Raw genomic sequence first — 16,650 nt, forward strand, 5'->3', positions numbered from 1 at the left:
CTGGAACATCAACGTTTGAATGATCTAGTCTATGTTCAATACAATCGCCGCCTAGAAGAAAGGTTTCAAGAAAGACGTCTCCTCAACAGAAATTATGATCCACTTGTGCTTGATGAACTGGATTGGAGTAGTGAGTGGATGATTGACGAGCAAGTGGATGATGTAGTCCATCCCGATGCTGATCTCACATGGGACGTTGCTGGTAGAGCAATGGGGGCAACAATAGAGGGGCCCAATCGACCCAGGAGAGCTCAATCATCAACCTCTAGAGGAAATTTGTGCTACACACGCCGTGGTAGAGGGAGGGCTGTTGGGGAGTCATCAGAATCAGATAGGGAAGAAGATTTGGAAGAAGAGGATGATGTGAATGATGACTTGGATGTCATAGATAACTTTGGTGAAAATGCAAATGTTTCTAGTGGACAACAAAGGAATCTGCCATCTGCTGATTTGTCGGATGATTATGATGATTAAGTTATTTGTGTTTGACTGTTTGAGTGTTTGGATTTTATATATTGTTTAAACTTTAAACTTTGAACTTGGATGATTAGTTAAGTTTTTTTTTTATGTTGAGTTCATTTGCTATCAAGCTTTATTGCTTCAGTAAGTCACTAATAGCTTAACAGGTTAGCCACTTATCTCATCATTTGATCTAATGATTCTATTTTTTGGTTTCCAAATATATATTTCCCATTCTGTCATTCATATATGATATATTGACATATATACCTTTTACTTTGTTCAGGTTGCTCACTCACTTCCAATCATTACTTTCAAGCTTCAATCACAGGTTAGCCTTTTACTTTTTACTTTTGTGTGATGTACATGTTGATTTTTTACTTTCAAGCTTCATTTTCCCCTATATTTAGTAATCAAAAGAATGCTCCTTGATTGTTTGTCCCTATGCCACACGTGACAACTATGTTGATGAGTGATGAATTGATGTATAACTGTATAAGTCAATAATTTATGTTGATTTTTGATGACATGATATGGCTATGTTGATTTTTTTGATGATTTGATGTTACTTAATGTTTGTTTTATATGTTATAGGGTATATATTCTAGGCTTGTAGTATGCTAAATAACTTTCAAAAATAGGAAAAATAAAAAAGTAGCATATTAAATAATTTTAGAAAATAGAAAAAATAAAAAATGACACACGGGCGATTTGACCGCCATAGCAACGCCAAAATGGGCGATTAATCGCCAAATCGATTAGCCACCCCTCCACCGCCTTGGATCGATTTGACGCCGTGACAACTATGCCTTCATCGTCTTGAGTGAGGTGGAGATGGGAAGAGAAAAGGAGATTCAAGGCCATGATGACAATATCTCTAATGTCAACAATTATGACTTTGAGGAGATATTGGTACTTAAGGAAATTTTGACTTCCACACCTATTGTTAAGCAATGGGATCTTCAAAAGGATAATCTCGACTTGAATATGGAAGGAAAGATGTTGGGGGATAGTGTTGCTGAAGAAAGACCTTCTCCTAAGGAGACATCCTAGAAGAGGAAGAAGAAGAAAAAGAAAAAGAAGAAGGAAAACAAGAAGAACCACGTGAATTCTGCTTCTAGGTCCCCTCATTCTACATTAGACCCTAAAGCTGAAAATTATCTATCGCTTCTTTTGAGGAGCTTTTAGAGTCTGTGGATAATAATCCCATTCCTTGTACGGCCAGTTTGGAAATTAATGAGGGAAAATCCTTCATTCATATTTCAGACTGGAATGAGCAAGAGGAAGAGCAAGAAAAAGAAGTGCTTCATTGGGAAGACGCTCAAGTCTCTGAGGAGGCGACCCATCATATTGAAGATACTAAGGAAGCGCAAGATGAAGAATCAAATGGCCCTGTCATCTATATTGGTCGGAGCCGCCGTATAAGATTTGCCCTTACTACCTTCACACCAACGAATGGGCAATTTAATTTGAGGTGTGGCCTGTTGGTTCTTGTATTTTCTTTTTCTTGTCCCATCTAAGGATGATGTGTGGTGCCTTTAGTTTCTTGCTATTTTGGCTTGTATCCTGCCTTTTGGCAGTCTTCTCCTCCTGTAATATATTTTATTCATCCAAAAAAAAAATATGGTGTGGAAATCAATATGATAATTTCGATCTTTTGTTCGGTAAGCAGATTACAACTCAACTCAGCCTTTTATCCCAACTAAATTGGGTCAGCCACAAGGATTTTCCTTCCCCAATCAACTCTATTCAAATCCTGTTACTAGTCCAGAAACATTTCCTTTTTGGTGGTTCAACCAAGAACTGACATATCTCCCCAACCAGCCATCAACATAGGCTGAAATTTTCAAAGTTTATTTAGGGCATAGCAAGTCACATTCGATCATTGTTGCAGCCCCATCTGGGCATTATATTGGTTGTTCTTGAATATCACTGATCTGACCTAATCTGTGACCTGCGGATAGGGTATTTTTTTGCTGTGCCTGTAGTAAGAACTTCAATAAGGGATTGTTAAGCTTGGTTTTAGGTGTCGTAAGCTCATTTTATATGTTGTTTCAGTCCTACGATCAGTACCTATTTTGAGTGACTTGTTCTTTTCATGTAGCTTACTAGGCTACTGTTTCGGTTGGAGTTTGGGTTGTAATTGACTAGCCTTACATCGGTACTGATATCATGATAAACAGCAATTCCTCATGTATAATCCAACTCTAACAATTGTATGGGTTTGTGTGCTGCCATTATTTTCCAATTTTAATTAGGGATTTGTTTCTTGCTCACGTATTTTAGTGACCTGTTGTATCTTCTCATTTGTTTACCTTCAATAATCATAAGCAATTGAATTACATGTATCCAATCCTATATAATTAGGACAAAGCTTAGCTGAGTTCAATTCCTCCCCTAACCCCCTCCTGTCTTGGGCAAGTAACAATTGATTGAAATAACCAAAAAAAAGTCTTCAAGAGGAAGCAAAACCAATGCTAGTGTCCATTAACAAGGGCAAAGAAAGACAAGTAACAATTGTGGTCCTAATGAAAGTTTATTTTCCTTTTCATGGCAGAATAAGGTGTTAATGCTGGTTAAATACAAAGCAAAAGGCAGTCATTAGATATTTCTACCAAGTGCAGCGACAAGTATCTTCTGGAAGGGACCCAAATATGCTGGTTTCTTATTAACCTAATTTTTTTTTTAACTCCAATGCACAATTTTGTGGTATTTGGAATTAATGAAATAGGACTGTTGTGGACAAGTCAAGAAGCAGACGGTAAGGGGGAAGAGTGCTGGGGGGGGGGGGGGAGAGATGCATAAAGGGTGGTAGGTGGGGAGAAATTGAGATAAACAGAGGGTGGAGGAAAAAGAGGGGGAGAGATGCAGAGAGAAGTGGCGGGAGGTGGGAGAGAGAGAGAGAGAGAGAGGCTTTGATGAAGCAGCGGAGATTACGAGACGCACTGCAAGCCATTGACCTGGCTAAACCCATCTCCTTTCTCTCCGGAAGGAAAACTGATATTCTTGATCTCCTTTTTCTTTTCGTTTTTTTCTTCTTACTTGTTTCTATTTCTTCAGTTTTGACCTTCACATAAAACATTGAGAAACCATTGATCACTGCTTGCAAATCATAGGCTAGTTAATTCTTATCTATACATTCAGATTTTCACCATGAACTATGTTTAAGAGTTTTCATTTTCCATTTTCCCATCCCTTCTAATTTCCCACCAAATATTCAATCTCATGAACTAGGGCAAGAATCTAATGGACGTGACTTTGACTGCCACTTTCATCGGCAAGAATTGATTCTTGGAGATGCCCTTTCATGTTAATGGAAAATTTGGAAACATATATGGTGTGAATTTCTTTGTATTCAATAAATCATTTGTATATATTTTGCATATTTGGAAATCAATATGAGAGAGACCGTGAGGAGTTTAATAAAACATCCCATATGTTCTCCTAGCTAGTGTCTTTTTGTATATATTTTGCTTAATTTTATCTAAATGCCCTTACTAAATTTCTTCTGTCCTTATTCCTTATCTTTGGAGAGATTGCATTTGTTGTCTATAGAACTAATGATCACCTTGATAATTCAAATTCTGCTGGAATGACTATAGTTGATTTTATTTTCTTTGAGAACTATCCCCTCCTTTTTTTTTTCCCTTTGGGATTTTTTTAAAGCACTAAATTTAACTAGTTATATTTTTTGGAATCTAGGAATAATTCTTTGATTATTTTTGAATGTGTTTTTATACAACTGTACATGAGAGAGAGAGAGAGAAAGAGAGAGTCAATTGGGCTAATTATTAAAATTGATCTGTTGAGCTATCCTCACTCCTCTCAGCCCTTAAGACCACGATTAAAGTAATGCATTGACTTCAGTATATAGTGATTCAAGCTTTTGAGTCTATCCTCGGTCGCACTCCTTTTCCTCTGATTCTATCCTGTGGTATTCTTCCGGGATAAATTACATAAGCTTTCCCTTCACATGGCTATACATCTGATGTTTTCTATGCATTCTATTGAAGTAAGCAGAACTTAGGCGTACCACCCCATTTCCATATCCACCATAAATATATCCAAAAATTCCCTTCATTTCTCAATTCCCTTCTTCCTCTCCAACAAGGCAGTACCTTCTAGAGATTGTCTCCTTGTCAGAAATTGTCTCAATTCTGTATAGTGAAACTAAAGATTATGTGTTCATATTAATCCACGAAATTCATCCCCACCATTGTTCTTATATTGTAAGTATTGATACTTCGTAGAAGTTGCAAAGACCCAAAAGCTCTTACTTTTATTTTGATTTCAAGCATGAAACTTGATGGATTAGATAAAGCAATGTTGAACTCATGCATGCCATTTTCTTTTCTTCTTTTAACATTTTCCTTAATGCAGTTTATGTTGCGTCTTCTTGGAAGATGTAGTTCATTGTAACCTTGTTCCAAGGATGGATTTGATATGTAGGATATCTGAAACTGAGTTCATTTATGTGTTGATTTAGCCTAAATGTCAATTTGAGTCTTGATATGTGTGTTTCACATTATAATGGTCTGTGTCACATCTTCTAACAAATAATTTATCTGTTATAGGACACTATAACTGGATTCTTGCTGGCTGGAGTGGGTGATGTGACTTACGGAAGAAGACAAACTACCTCATTGTTGATTCAAGTATTGTTATCAGTCTCTTTAAAGTTTTGATTATATATCTTCTCTACACTATTGTCTATTTGGAAACTGATTCATTTATGACTAAAAAGCTTTGAATCACCTAATCTCTTTATTTATTCATTTCCATGTGCTCCTTCTGGCTTTAATTGGATAAACTAGACAGTGTTAGGTACTTCATTTGGCTGGACAATGAAGAAATACATTATTCCTTTTTTGTGGACAGTTGAGATAAATCAGTTTTTTTTTTTTTTGGATCAATAAATAAATTCATTACCGAGGGGAGGAAAGAATATACTAGGAAAGAGGGGAAGAAAGGGAGGAGGATCCCAAGACTGGCCTAACATGGCTTATCAACAAGACCTAGGCAAACACTAAAAACAACAAAAGAGGCCCGAGAGCCTACAACACTAGACGCACAAGCCATGATACATCAGATGGGGGGGAGAAGAATGGTGGTAGGCAAGTCCCAGGAGACAACAATGTGCCAGTTCCTTGGGGATGGTGTTTGAAACCAAGCTTGGAACTAACATCAAAGGAGATGGCTTTCCAAATCGTGTCAGATGAATGGGAGTTGGTTTATCGAGGCACAAAAACCAATTTCCCAACAGTGTCACAAATGGAAGAACCACCATAGGTCATGTCCACCCAGATCCATTCTCTACTCAAGGGGAGGATAGTTCTGCTGGAAGGCCAGCAGGAAGAGAGGGCTCTTTTCCAGATGGAGGAGAAGGGGAAGGAGAAGAAGAGATGGTCAACATCTTTAGTGCCATTCCAGCAGAGGCAACGAGAATGGGGGACTAGGATGTGATGAGAAATGAGAAAGGACTGAGTGGGAAGGCAGTATAAGAGGGCTCTCCATGCAGTGAAGCTGTGGTGGGGGATATGGCCTTTGAACCAAAACAATATTTCTCCAAGGGATAAGGGGAGCCTTTGAACAAATAAATTCCGAAGCAAAAGCGGAAGAGAAAAAGTCGAAAGTGGGACGGGGTTCAAATAACCCAATCACTCCTACCTCGATGATTAGGAGGAATAAGAGGTAGGGAGGACCATAGGTTAGAGAGGGGGAATAGAGGATGGAGGAGTCTAGGAAATGATTGAGGCAATGTTGGTAGATCTGGGAATGCAAGAGGAGTAGATGATCCTCGAGGAGAATTGAGGAAGGAGGATACTCGAAGGATGCTAAGGGTCAAGCCAGAAGGATGAAGGGATCCATCTCTAATGGAGTGGGAATGGCTCCAAAGGTAATGTGTCCAAGGGAGAGAATGTTTCTCGAAATTCAAGAAGGATTGGAAGGAATGGAGGCAGTCCACAAAGAGTCATTCTTGAACAGTCGGGAGTAAACCCAAGAAGCCAATATACTATTGTGCTTGGAAGCGATTTTCCAGATGAGCTTAAAGGTGCCTACAAAATTGACTTATCTGATGCTTCGAAGCCCAAACCCTCCTTTAGCTTTAGGGTGACAAATTTTGCTCCAGGAGAGAGGGAGGAGAAATTTTGCAGTGTCAAAGGTCTTCCAAAGGAAGGAGCAGAGGAGATGCTTAATGGTTTTGGAAATGGAGGATAAAAGGGGGAAGGTGCCCGACCAGTAGAGGTACATGGATTGGAAGACAGAATGAATGAGGTGAGGCGGCCTGCATAGGAAAGAAGCTTGCCTTCCAAAGTCGGAGCTTTTTATAAATAAGATCCAATAAGGGAAAACTTTGACAGGGAGAGATCCCAAAGAGAAACCAACCCTTTTGGATGAGCATATGGGCAACCCGCCCTACAACATAAGACTCATCCTTCTTAATAAACTAGCCAGGGTTGAAGTCGACCTCCGTCCTACTCCTGACCCTATAGGACTTTGAAGTCGAATCTCGGTACTGAGGGGAACCTCGGGGTCGGTCACCTTGGCCTTCTTTTTTCTTCTCCCTCGGAGGGTTAGAGTTGGAGGCATTCCTCTTCTCCTGCTTCCTCCCCTATTGCCTCGTGAGTGTTCCTCCATCGCCTGAGCTTGCCTTTAGGTAAAGGCGCCCTTGAATTCCACTTAGAAGGTTGCACTAAAAAAAAGAGTGAGAAGATAATTAGTCGAGGAATAAGGAAGCCTGACCAAGTGAGGACTCAAGGAACCTAAAGCTCACCCGACTAAGCCCGAACCTGAATAGGATAACATAGGACTTGAGACTTTAGTACTGGACCAGGGTATACCACCATTTATGCTTAGCCATCTCTGCCAACTCTATATCGATCCCAGAGAGGGTAGGGGTAGAGTTCACCATCTTCAAGTCTGGAAAATCCTAAAATCGTGCTGAAGGGAAACCCCTCCGGTGACCTCACGAAGAATTTGAACTTCTAGTCGTGGATCCATAAGGGTACCGGCTTAATAGCTTGACTTCCTTACGAGGGTTGAAGTAATATCAGCCCGAGTCTCCTTTAGAAGTATGGAGAAGGAAGCAGTTGACAAACAGAAGCAAAGTAAGGGGCCTCCGATGCAAAGAAAAAATAAAATAAAGCTAAAGATCTGTAGATACCCATTGAGTGTAAGTTGAGCAGGGCAGGTTCCATAATGCTGAAACATCGGAGTAAGAAAGTTATGAAGGCAAAGCATAGCAAACCTGATCAAAGGGCCTACACTCGGTTGGGAGCTTAGGCCAAGAGCGAGCGGACTTGACCGAATGGCCTACCCTTGATTGGGGACCCAGGCCAAGGCCGAGCACACCTGACCAAATGGCCTACCCTCAATTGGGAGCTTAGGCTATGACCGAGGATATTTGACCGAAGGGCCTTCATCGGTAGGGGGCACAGGCCAAAGCTGAGAGCACCTGATTGAAGTGCCTACCCTCGGTTAGGGGGTCAGGCCAAGGCCAAGGACATCAGAATGAAGGGCTTACTCTCGGTTGGGAGCTTAGGTCAAATTTGAGCACAGTTGATCGAAGGCCCTGCCCTTATTTGGGAGCTCAGGCCAAAGCCGAGCACACATGATCGGAGGCCATACCCTTGATTAGGAACTCAGGCTGAACCCGAGCACACTTGACTAAAGGGCTTACCCTCAATTAGGAGTTTAGGCCAAAGTCGGTCATATATGACCAAAGGGCCTTCCCTCAGTTAGGGGCTCGGGCCAAGGCCAAACAGACTTAATCGAAGGGCCTACCCACAGTTGAAGGCTCAGGTTAAGTTTGAGTACACCTAATCGTAGGGCCTACCTTCAGAATAATGCTTAGTCTAAAGTAGAGTATAGCAGATTGAAGGTCCTACCCTCGGTTGGGAGCACACCTGAACAATGGGCCTTCCTTTGATTGGGGGCTCAGGCCAAAGCCAAACACACCTGAGCGAAGGGCCTACCCTTGGTGGGGGGTTAGGCTAAGGCCGAGCATACCAGATAGAAGAGCCTTCCCTTGATTAAGTGCTCAGGCCAAGGCCGAGAATATCTAACTGAAGGCCCTTCCCTCAGTTGGGGTCTTAAGGCAAGGCCGAGCAGACCTGGCCAAAAGGCCTTCCCTTAATTAGGGGCTCCGACTAAGTCCAACACACCTGATTGAAAGGCATTCCTTCGGTTGAGGGTTCAAGCTAAGGTCAAGAACACCTGACTGAAGGGCCTACCCTCGGTTGGGAAGTCGGGAAAAGGCCAAGCACATCATACCAAAGGAACTAGCCTTGGTTGGGAGCTCAAGCCAAAACTGAGTATTTCTGACCGAAGGGCATTCCCTCGGTCAGGGGCTTAGGCCAAAACCAAGCAGACATGATCGAAGAGCCTACCCTTGGTTGGGGGCTCAAGCCAAGGTCGAGCATGCCTAACCAAAGGGCCTACCACAGTTGGGAGCTCAGTCCAAAGCCGAGCACACCTTACCGAATGTCCTTCCTTCGGTTGAGGGCTCAAATATATTCCGAGTATACCTAACCAAAGTGTTTACCCTCAGTTGGGGGCTAAAGATAAAGGCGAGCACAACTAATAGAAGTGCTTACCTTAGATTGGGAGTTAAGGTCAAGGCCGACTATAGCTGACAGAAGTGTAGAACTATGGTTAGGGATTAAAACCAAAGCCGAGCACACCTGATCGAAGGGCCTACCCTTGGTTAGGGGTTAGGCCAAATCCAAACACACCTGAATGAAGGGCCTACACTTGGTTGAGGGGCTCAAGAAAAGCGAAACTCACTAGATCTAAGGGCCTACCCTCGGTTGGGAGTTCAAGAAAATGGCAAGCACACTAGACCGAAGGGCTTACCTGAAGTTTGGAGCTCAGGTCAAAGCGAAGCATATCTGATCGAAAGGCCTTCCCTCGAATGGGGGCTAATCCAAGGCTGACCACACCTGACCAATAGGCATTTCCTAAGTTAGGGGCTTAGGCCAAGGTCAAGTAAAACTTGATCGAAGGCCCTACCCTCGGGGGCTTAGGCTGAAACCGAGCACACCTGACTGAAGGGATTACCTTTGGTTGGGAGCTCAGGCTAAGGCCATGCATATCTGATTGAAGGGTTATCCCTTAGTTGAGGGCTCGTGTTAAGGCCAAACACACCTGATCGAAGGGCCTACCCTCAGCTGGGGGCTCAGGCCATAGTCGAGCACACCTGATTGAAGGCCTTTCCCTCAGTTAGGGGCTCAAGATAAAACTTAGCACACCTGAGCTTAGGGCCTACTCGTGGTTGAGAGCTCAGGCCAAAGCCGAGCACACCAAATTGAAGGTCCTACCATGGTTGGGAGCTCAAGCCCATACCGAGCACACCTGATTGAAGGGTCTTCCCTCGATTAGGGGCTCAGGCCAAAATCAAGTAGACTTGACCGAAGGATCTACCCTCAATTGGGGGCTCAAGCTAAAGATGAGCACAATTGACCGAAGTGCCTCCCTTCAGTTGGGAGTTAAAGCCAAGGCCGAGCACACCTGATGAAATGGCTTGCCCTCATTTGGGAGCTCAGGCTAAAGCTGAGCAAACCTGACCGAAGGGCCTACCCTTAAATGGGGCCTAAGGCCAAGGCCGAGCACACCTTACTAAAGCGTCTACCCTCAGTTGGGAGCTCAAACCAAGGCCGAGCATAGATGACCGAAGGGCCTTACCTCGGTTGGGAGCTCAGGCTAAGGCTAATCACACCTGATTAAAGGGCCTACCCTCGGTTGAGGGCTCTTACCAAGGCTAAATACATCAAATCGAAGAGCCTACCCTCGATTGGGAGCTCAGGCAATGATCAAGTACACCTGACTGAAGAGTCCTCGATTGGGAGCTTAAGTCAAGGTCGAGTAGAATTGGATGAAGGGCCAACCCATCAATTAGGGGCTCAGGCCTAAGTTGAGCGTACCTAACCGAAGGGCCTTTCCTCTATTGAGAACTTAGACTAAGGCCGAGCACACGAGATTGAAGGGCTTACCCTCGGTTGGGAGCTCAGGCCAAGGCCGAGAATATCTGACTGAAGGTTCTTCCCTCAATTGGGGGCTTAGGGTAAGGTTGAGCAGACCTGATTAAAGGGCCTACCCTCGATTGAGGGCTTAGGCTAATGTCGAGCACACTTGACCGGAGGGCTTTCCCTTGAGTGCTCAAGCCAAGGTCGTGTACATCAGATTGAAGGGCCTACCTCGGTTGTGAGCTCAGGCTAAAGCTGAGCACTCCCGACTGAAGGGCCTTCCCTCAGTTGGGGGCTTAGGCTAAATCCTAGTAGACTTAATCGAAGGGAAAACCGTCGATTAGGGGCTAAGGCTAAAGCGGAGCACAACTAATTGAAGTGCCTACATTTGGTTGGGAGTTAAAGCCTAGGTTGAACACACCTGACTGAAGGACCTACCCTCAGTTGGTAGTTAAAGCCATGGTCGAGCAGACCTGATTGGAGTGCCTATGAGGCTCAGGCCAAAGTCAAGCACACATGACCAAAGGCCTACCCTTAGTTGGGAGCTCAGGCTAAGGTCGAGCATACCTGACACAAGAGCCTTCCCTCGTTGGGGGCTCAGGCCATCGCTGAGAAGACTTGACCGAAGGGCCTACCCTCAGTTAGGGCTTAGCCCAAAGCCAAACACACCTGACTGAAGTACCTACCCTCGGTTGGGAGTTCAGGCTAAGGCCTAGCATACCTGACCGAATGGTCTACCCTCGGTTAGAAGCTCATGTCAAGGCCAAGAAAACTTGACCTAACGGCCTACCCTCAATTTGGGGTCAGTCCCAGTCCGAGCATACCTGACTGAAGGGCCTACCCTTGGTTGGGGGCTCAGGCTAAAGCCAAACATATCAGATTGAAGGGCCTACCATTGGTTGGGAGCTCAGGTCACGAATGAGTACACCTGACTGAAGGCCCTACTATCGGTTGGGAGCTCAAGCTAAAACCAAGCACACCTGACCGAAGGTCTTACCCTCGGTTCGGAGTATAGGGCACGACCGAGCATACCAGACCCAAGGGCACACCTTCCCTCTATTGGGGGCTCAATACAAAGCTGAGCAGTCCTGACTGAAGCCTACCCTCAATTGGGGGCTTAGGCCAAGGCCGAGTACATTTGACCAAAGGGCCTACTCTCGGCTGGGAGCTCAGGCCAAGACCTGACTGAAGGGGATTTCTGGTCCGACACCCCTTTTTGATCCCCTCTTATATCCGACACCCATCCGGTGGATCTCCCCATTGGAACTCCACCTCTCTTCAATACTATTGACTCCGTGCGACCAACTCACTCTCAAACCTTAATCCTGGCTCTCTCACTTCCCTTCCTCTACTAAACCTCTATTAGAAAGTTGGCATATACCCATCCAATGTTTTTGCCCCTGAAGTCTCAAAATGGAGACACTGCCTTTTAGTAGACAATAAAAGCTTTGAGGCTAGTTCGGACCTTTCTTCTCGACAATGGCTTTCCTCTTTAATTTCTCGCTAAAAAAAGATAAAAACTAAATCAAAGAAGCAGGACCCTGGAGGGTGGGGAGAAATCCATCCTAATTAGGCAATGGGGCACCAGTACATGCATCTCAACAAATTGGATTTCCACTCAATCCCCCTTTAGGTTATCACCAAATCTTCCTCTGCACTATTGGTGTGCCCACAGTCTTAGCACTGTCTATTCTGTAATAGGAACTCTGACGAAAGAACTAGGAAACGAGACCGGTTATCCTATACTAGGATATACGTTAATGTTTCTGCTGAAGCCAATCCCCCTTAATCAAATTAGTGATAGATAAGGAGGGGCACTCCTTCCTCCAATAGGTCTATTATGATTGGATCCCTCCTCCATGCCTATAATCTAAAGTTGCCGGCCACTTCTCTAAAGATTGTTAAATCTCTTCTACTCCTCTCCCTAATTTTAGGCAGAAAGGTGCTCATATGCAATGTGTGATATGCTTGACTCTGGGAATATTCATTGTTCAGAACCTCTCAAACCAAGCCTTTGGTAACTTCTTAAGACCATATAGTGCCTTCTTTAGAAGACACACCTTACCATCAGCTATCGCAAACTTGAAGCAAGGAGGGGGCCGCATATACACTTCCTCCTTTAAGTCACCATGAAAAAAGGCAATCTTCACATCCAACTGATATAAGGATCAATCTCTGTTTTTCGTCACAAATAAAAGCAAGGTTCACGGTATCTGGTTTCGACCTTTGAGGATCGAAATTCGGTCGAAACTTGGAAAATTTTGAGGAAACCGAGGAATTTTTGCCGGTTTGGTGGAAACTTAAGTTTTAACGCCCAAACTATGGTTTTTTTGCCTATTTTTTATGTACAACCTATTTTAAACATTTCGTAAGACATTCACATCATTAGTTTCATAAAAAAAACACATAAAGTCATACTTGTGTGGTGAACCAAAGGTTCGATAATCATTACGCTGAGTTATTGACTTAAATTATGAAACTATACTACATAATGGCATAGTCTACACTATATATAGTTTATAATATACATCAAAATAGTAGAGATAATCCAAATGATCCAAAATAAATAAAACTATTACATCGTCATGAGTTATCTCTTAACACTCAAAACAGTAGTGACTCAACTTAGGTACTCAACACTCAAGACTCAGTACTCAACACTCAAAAGTCAATTCCAAGCAGAGTGTCCATGTAGTTCCATCCCACGAGCTGCGTACCACTATAGATGTCATAGTTACTCCTCTGAATGCACCACATATGCAACCTATGACATGTTTTGGGCCCAAATTGTCTTGGTAATCTCTCACTGCCCCTCTATAAAATGCATCGTCAACATCAGCTAAGTATCCCAACCAAGGGAATGGATTAGTCACAATTATAGGTTGTGGGTGTGGCATAGAAGTTTAAAATGGATACCCAAAGATATTATCAACAAAAGATGACCCACCACATATAAAACCCTTCTGTTCGAATGTGGAAGAAGAGTCACCATACTGTCTATAACCACTACCATATCCAAACAAACCGGTGCTCTCGAAGGATGGTCCACCGGTATATACACCATATCTCGGATACCCATAATGCATACAGCTGATTTGTCACTCTCAAAGCCACTATCACCATGATGTACTGGACTAGGGCTCGAGTCAATGAATTCTGATGCACACCAATGCCCAGATCCTCCACCCAAACGCATGGATTCCATTGTGGCAAACATGCTAGATATATCCCTACTATGGCCCATCTCAGCTTCCTCATCTTGAGGCCCAAACCATATGCGTGGTCCTCTACTATAGCCTCTCTGTTGTCGGGAACCATGATGTTTATCTTACGTAGCAAGTGTGAACCGAGTCTTCCCTGTGAATCTGATTGGTGATGATTGTGGAACCGTGTCACTTTGCATCCTATCGTCTCCATCTCGCATGAAAGCTAACCTATCACTGCATCATACCCACCATCCCCATCACCATCGTCATCATCATTATCATCATCATCATCATCATCTTCATCTTCACTTTGTGTCTGGTTAGGGGACCAAGTGGAAGACGATGAAGGCGATTGATGCTCTTCTTCTTTGATTCTAGCACCAGGGTGGGCCTCAAATGGACAGTGACTCTAAGTGAATTCTTGCCTCTTTTGACATATATTCTTCGACATAACACCCATGCCTATAGCAATTTGACTGCTAGGCCGACCACAGGCTCATCAAAAAGTGGCTCACCTCAATCTCTAACCCAATCATAAAAGGGATTAACATCGTCATCATCATCATCATCACCTTGTGTCTGGTTAGGGGACCAAGTGGAAGACGATGAAGGCGACCAATGCTCTTCTTCTTCAATTCCAGCACTAGGGTGGGCCTCAAATGGATGGTGTGACTATGAGTGAATTCTCCCCTCTTGTGACATATATTCTTCGACATCAACTCCCATTCCTAAAGCAATTTGACTGTTAGGCCAACCACCAGGCTCATCTGAATGTGGCTTACCTCGATCTCTAACCCACTCATAAAGGGGATTGATGGGTTGGGAAGATTACTTAAGATGGGTCTCAGAGTTGTAGGGGAGAGAAGGGAAAGGAAGGGATCACACAATTAGATATTGCACAAATCCAACCAAGGAGGGAGAAATCGCATAAAGAAAGGGGGAAGGTGAATCACACACAGCCCTAAGGCTCTCAAACATTAACTCAATTCATCATTCTTCAAATCTATCCAATTACATTACATTAGTTCCTCTATATAAAGAGGGCAAACTAGCAATCATAACCTAACTAGGAGTTAGACTCCAAGTAGGACTAGACATTATATAATAGGAGTTAGACTCCAAATAAGACTAGACTAGAACTCCAACATGGAGTAAGTAACTAACTATTCATTCACTAATAGGGAAACCTAAAATGACTAGAAAACTGAAATAACAAAGGAAATAGACTTATAATAGATGGACCTCAATCCAGACTTCTTCGTCTCAAAGCTCTTCGACGTGATATAGTTTGTCGTGAACCTTTATCAACCCTGGCCTCACCAAGTCCCCACCACATTTAATCATTAACAAGTTTAGAGCAGACCTATGGTTGTACACATATGTGGTCACTTGCCTCACTTTTTCTACCACGCTTTTTAAAACCTTAAAACTTCTTGTGTCTTTTAACATGAGATCTATACAATGGGCCGTCCAAAATAGATGGTACCTACAATTATTCATAAGCTTTTCCTCAGCTTTTTTGAAATTGCTTCCATTATCAGTGACAATTTATACCACATTCTTCACCCCAACATACTTTACCACCTTTGTCAAGAGGTTGTAGATGTATTTTGCATTTTTCTTCTCACTGGATGCATTGACTGACTTTAGAAAGATTGTCTTTCCATCACAATTCACCATAAAATCGATGATGGACTGTTTAGTGGGTCTGATCTATCCATCGTACTCCCACATTGGCTCCAAATCCTCAATGCAATCTACCAACTCTTTCTTCTATTTTGATAAATATACATTATACATCTCATAAGCTGTTGGCTCCATCACACCTGGCCCAGCCCTACTAGTTTCATCCAGCTTGTTTTGGTAATTTGACCTTGTGGTCACATTATTTGGAATGCCATGATAGAATGCCCACTTGGAGAAAGCCATTCCTACTGCCTCCTTAATATTACTCTACCCTTGCTTCAATTTTAACTGTCTTAAATCTTGCCTTCGAAACAGTGCAGGATCAGATTGAAGAACCTCAACATTACTGTTACAAGGTGGTGGTGGGGATGGGGCTTGGCCCTTCAATCTCTGGTACCTCCTCAATGGAATCTTTGGCTCTTTATGTCTCAACCTCCTCTTTTGTGGCTCAGGGCCTTCTTCAGCCGCTCGAGATGAACCAGCTCCCCTAGCCCTCTGGACATGTCTTTCCTCATCAATCTCAAGATGGGCTCTGCATACTCCAAAAGTCGTCCTCAATTGTTTAACCTCTTGTGCCGTTTATACAACATCCAAGTCAAGTTCATCACTGTTATAATCTTGCTTCCCCAACTCTGGCAATGACTCTAGACAGGCATCATATTATTCATCCCTAACTGCCCTCTTCTCCTTCCTCTTCTATAACCCTCCTTTTAGATGCTCCAACATGCTTCTCTTGATCTAATTGGATACATTAGGGCAGCCTAAGACATTTTTGTCCCCAGCAGCAAGATGTCACTTTAATCTTGCGGCCCCACCGGACAATTTTTTTTTCCAGCAATAATTACATTGTGGCTTCCTTTTATCAGCTGATAGAGGTCTCCCATGCAGCCAATGTTCCACCTCTATCAGCCATTGTGCAACACTTAAAATCTTGCTACAAACACTGTTCTAACAAAAAATAGACCAATTATAAACATAAATGCATCAATAATGACTCATAAAAATAATTACAGATAATTGTAAATTCCCAACAAAGCACTATAAATTATGACCAATTAAGAAACATCACTTCAGCAGTCAAACATGATTGTAAATGCATTTGTAATATGTTTAATAATTTTCTTGAATTTTTAAAACAAAAATAGACAATATTTTGTAATTATTTACATTTTAAAAAATATTTTAATTAATTTTTTATATTAAAAAATAATAATAGAAAAAAAAAACTTAAACCATCAAGTTATAGATCGGCCGATGGTGTTTAACATATGTTAAATTGAACACCAAAGATAAACTCTTAACCCTTTTTTTTTTTTTTTGATTTATGTTGGTAT

The 16,650-nt window shown here is 42.7% G+C and overlaps 1 protein-coding gene across 3 annotated transcripts in view; it reads left to right on the forward strand.

Annotated features, from left to right (window-relative positions):
* Nucleotides 1-16,650, forward strand: part of LOC122063363 — a 55,612-nt gene that overhangs the window by 19,799 nt on the left and 19,163 nt on the right. For 2 of the 3 annotated variants that reach the window (XR_006135310.1, XM_042627082.1), the window contains exons 5-6: nucleotides 746-790; nucleotides 5,034-5,114. Coding sequence is in view for 1 of the 3 variants with exons in the window: in XM_042627082.1 (XP_042483016.1) it covers nucleotides 746-790; nucleotides 5,034-5,114 (126 nt within the window). In the remaining 2 variants the exon portion in view is untranslated. Of the gene's footprint in view, nucleotides 1-745; nucleotides 1,038-5,033; nucleotides 5,115-16,650 lie in introns of those variants that run through there. The other variant, XR_006135311.1, reaches the window with a different exon arrangement.

This window comes from Macadamia integrifolia, unplaced genomic scaffold, assembly GCF_013358625.1.
Source record: "Macadamia integrifolia cultivar HAES 741 unplaced genomic scaffold, SCU_Mint_v3 scaffold1303, whole genome shotgun sequence".
NCBI lineage: Eukaryota > Viridiplantae > Streptophyta > Magnoliopsida > Proteales > Proteaceae > Macadamia > Macadamia integrifolia.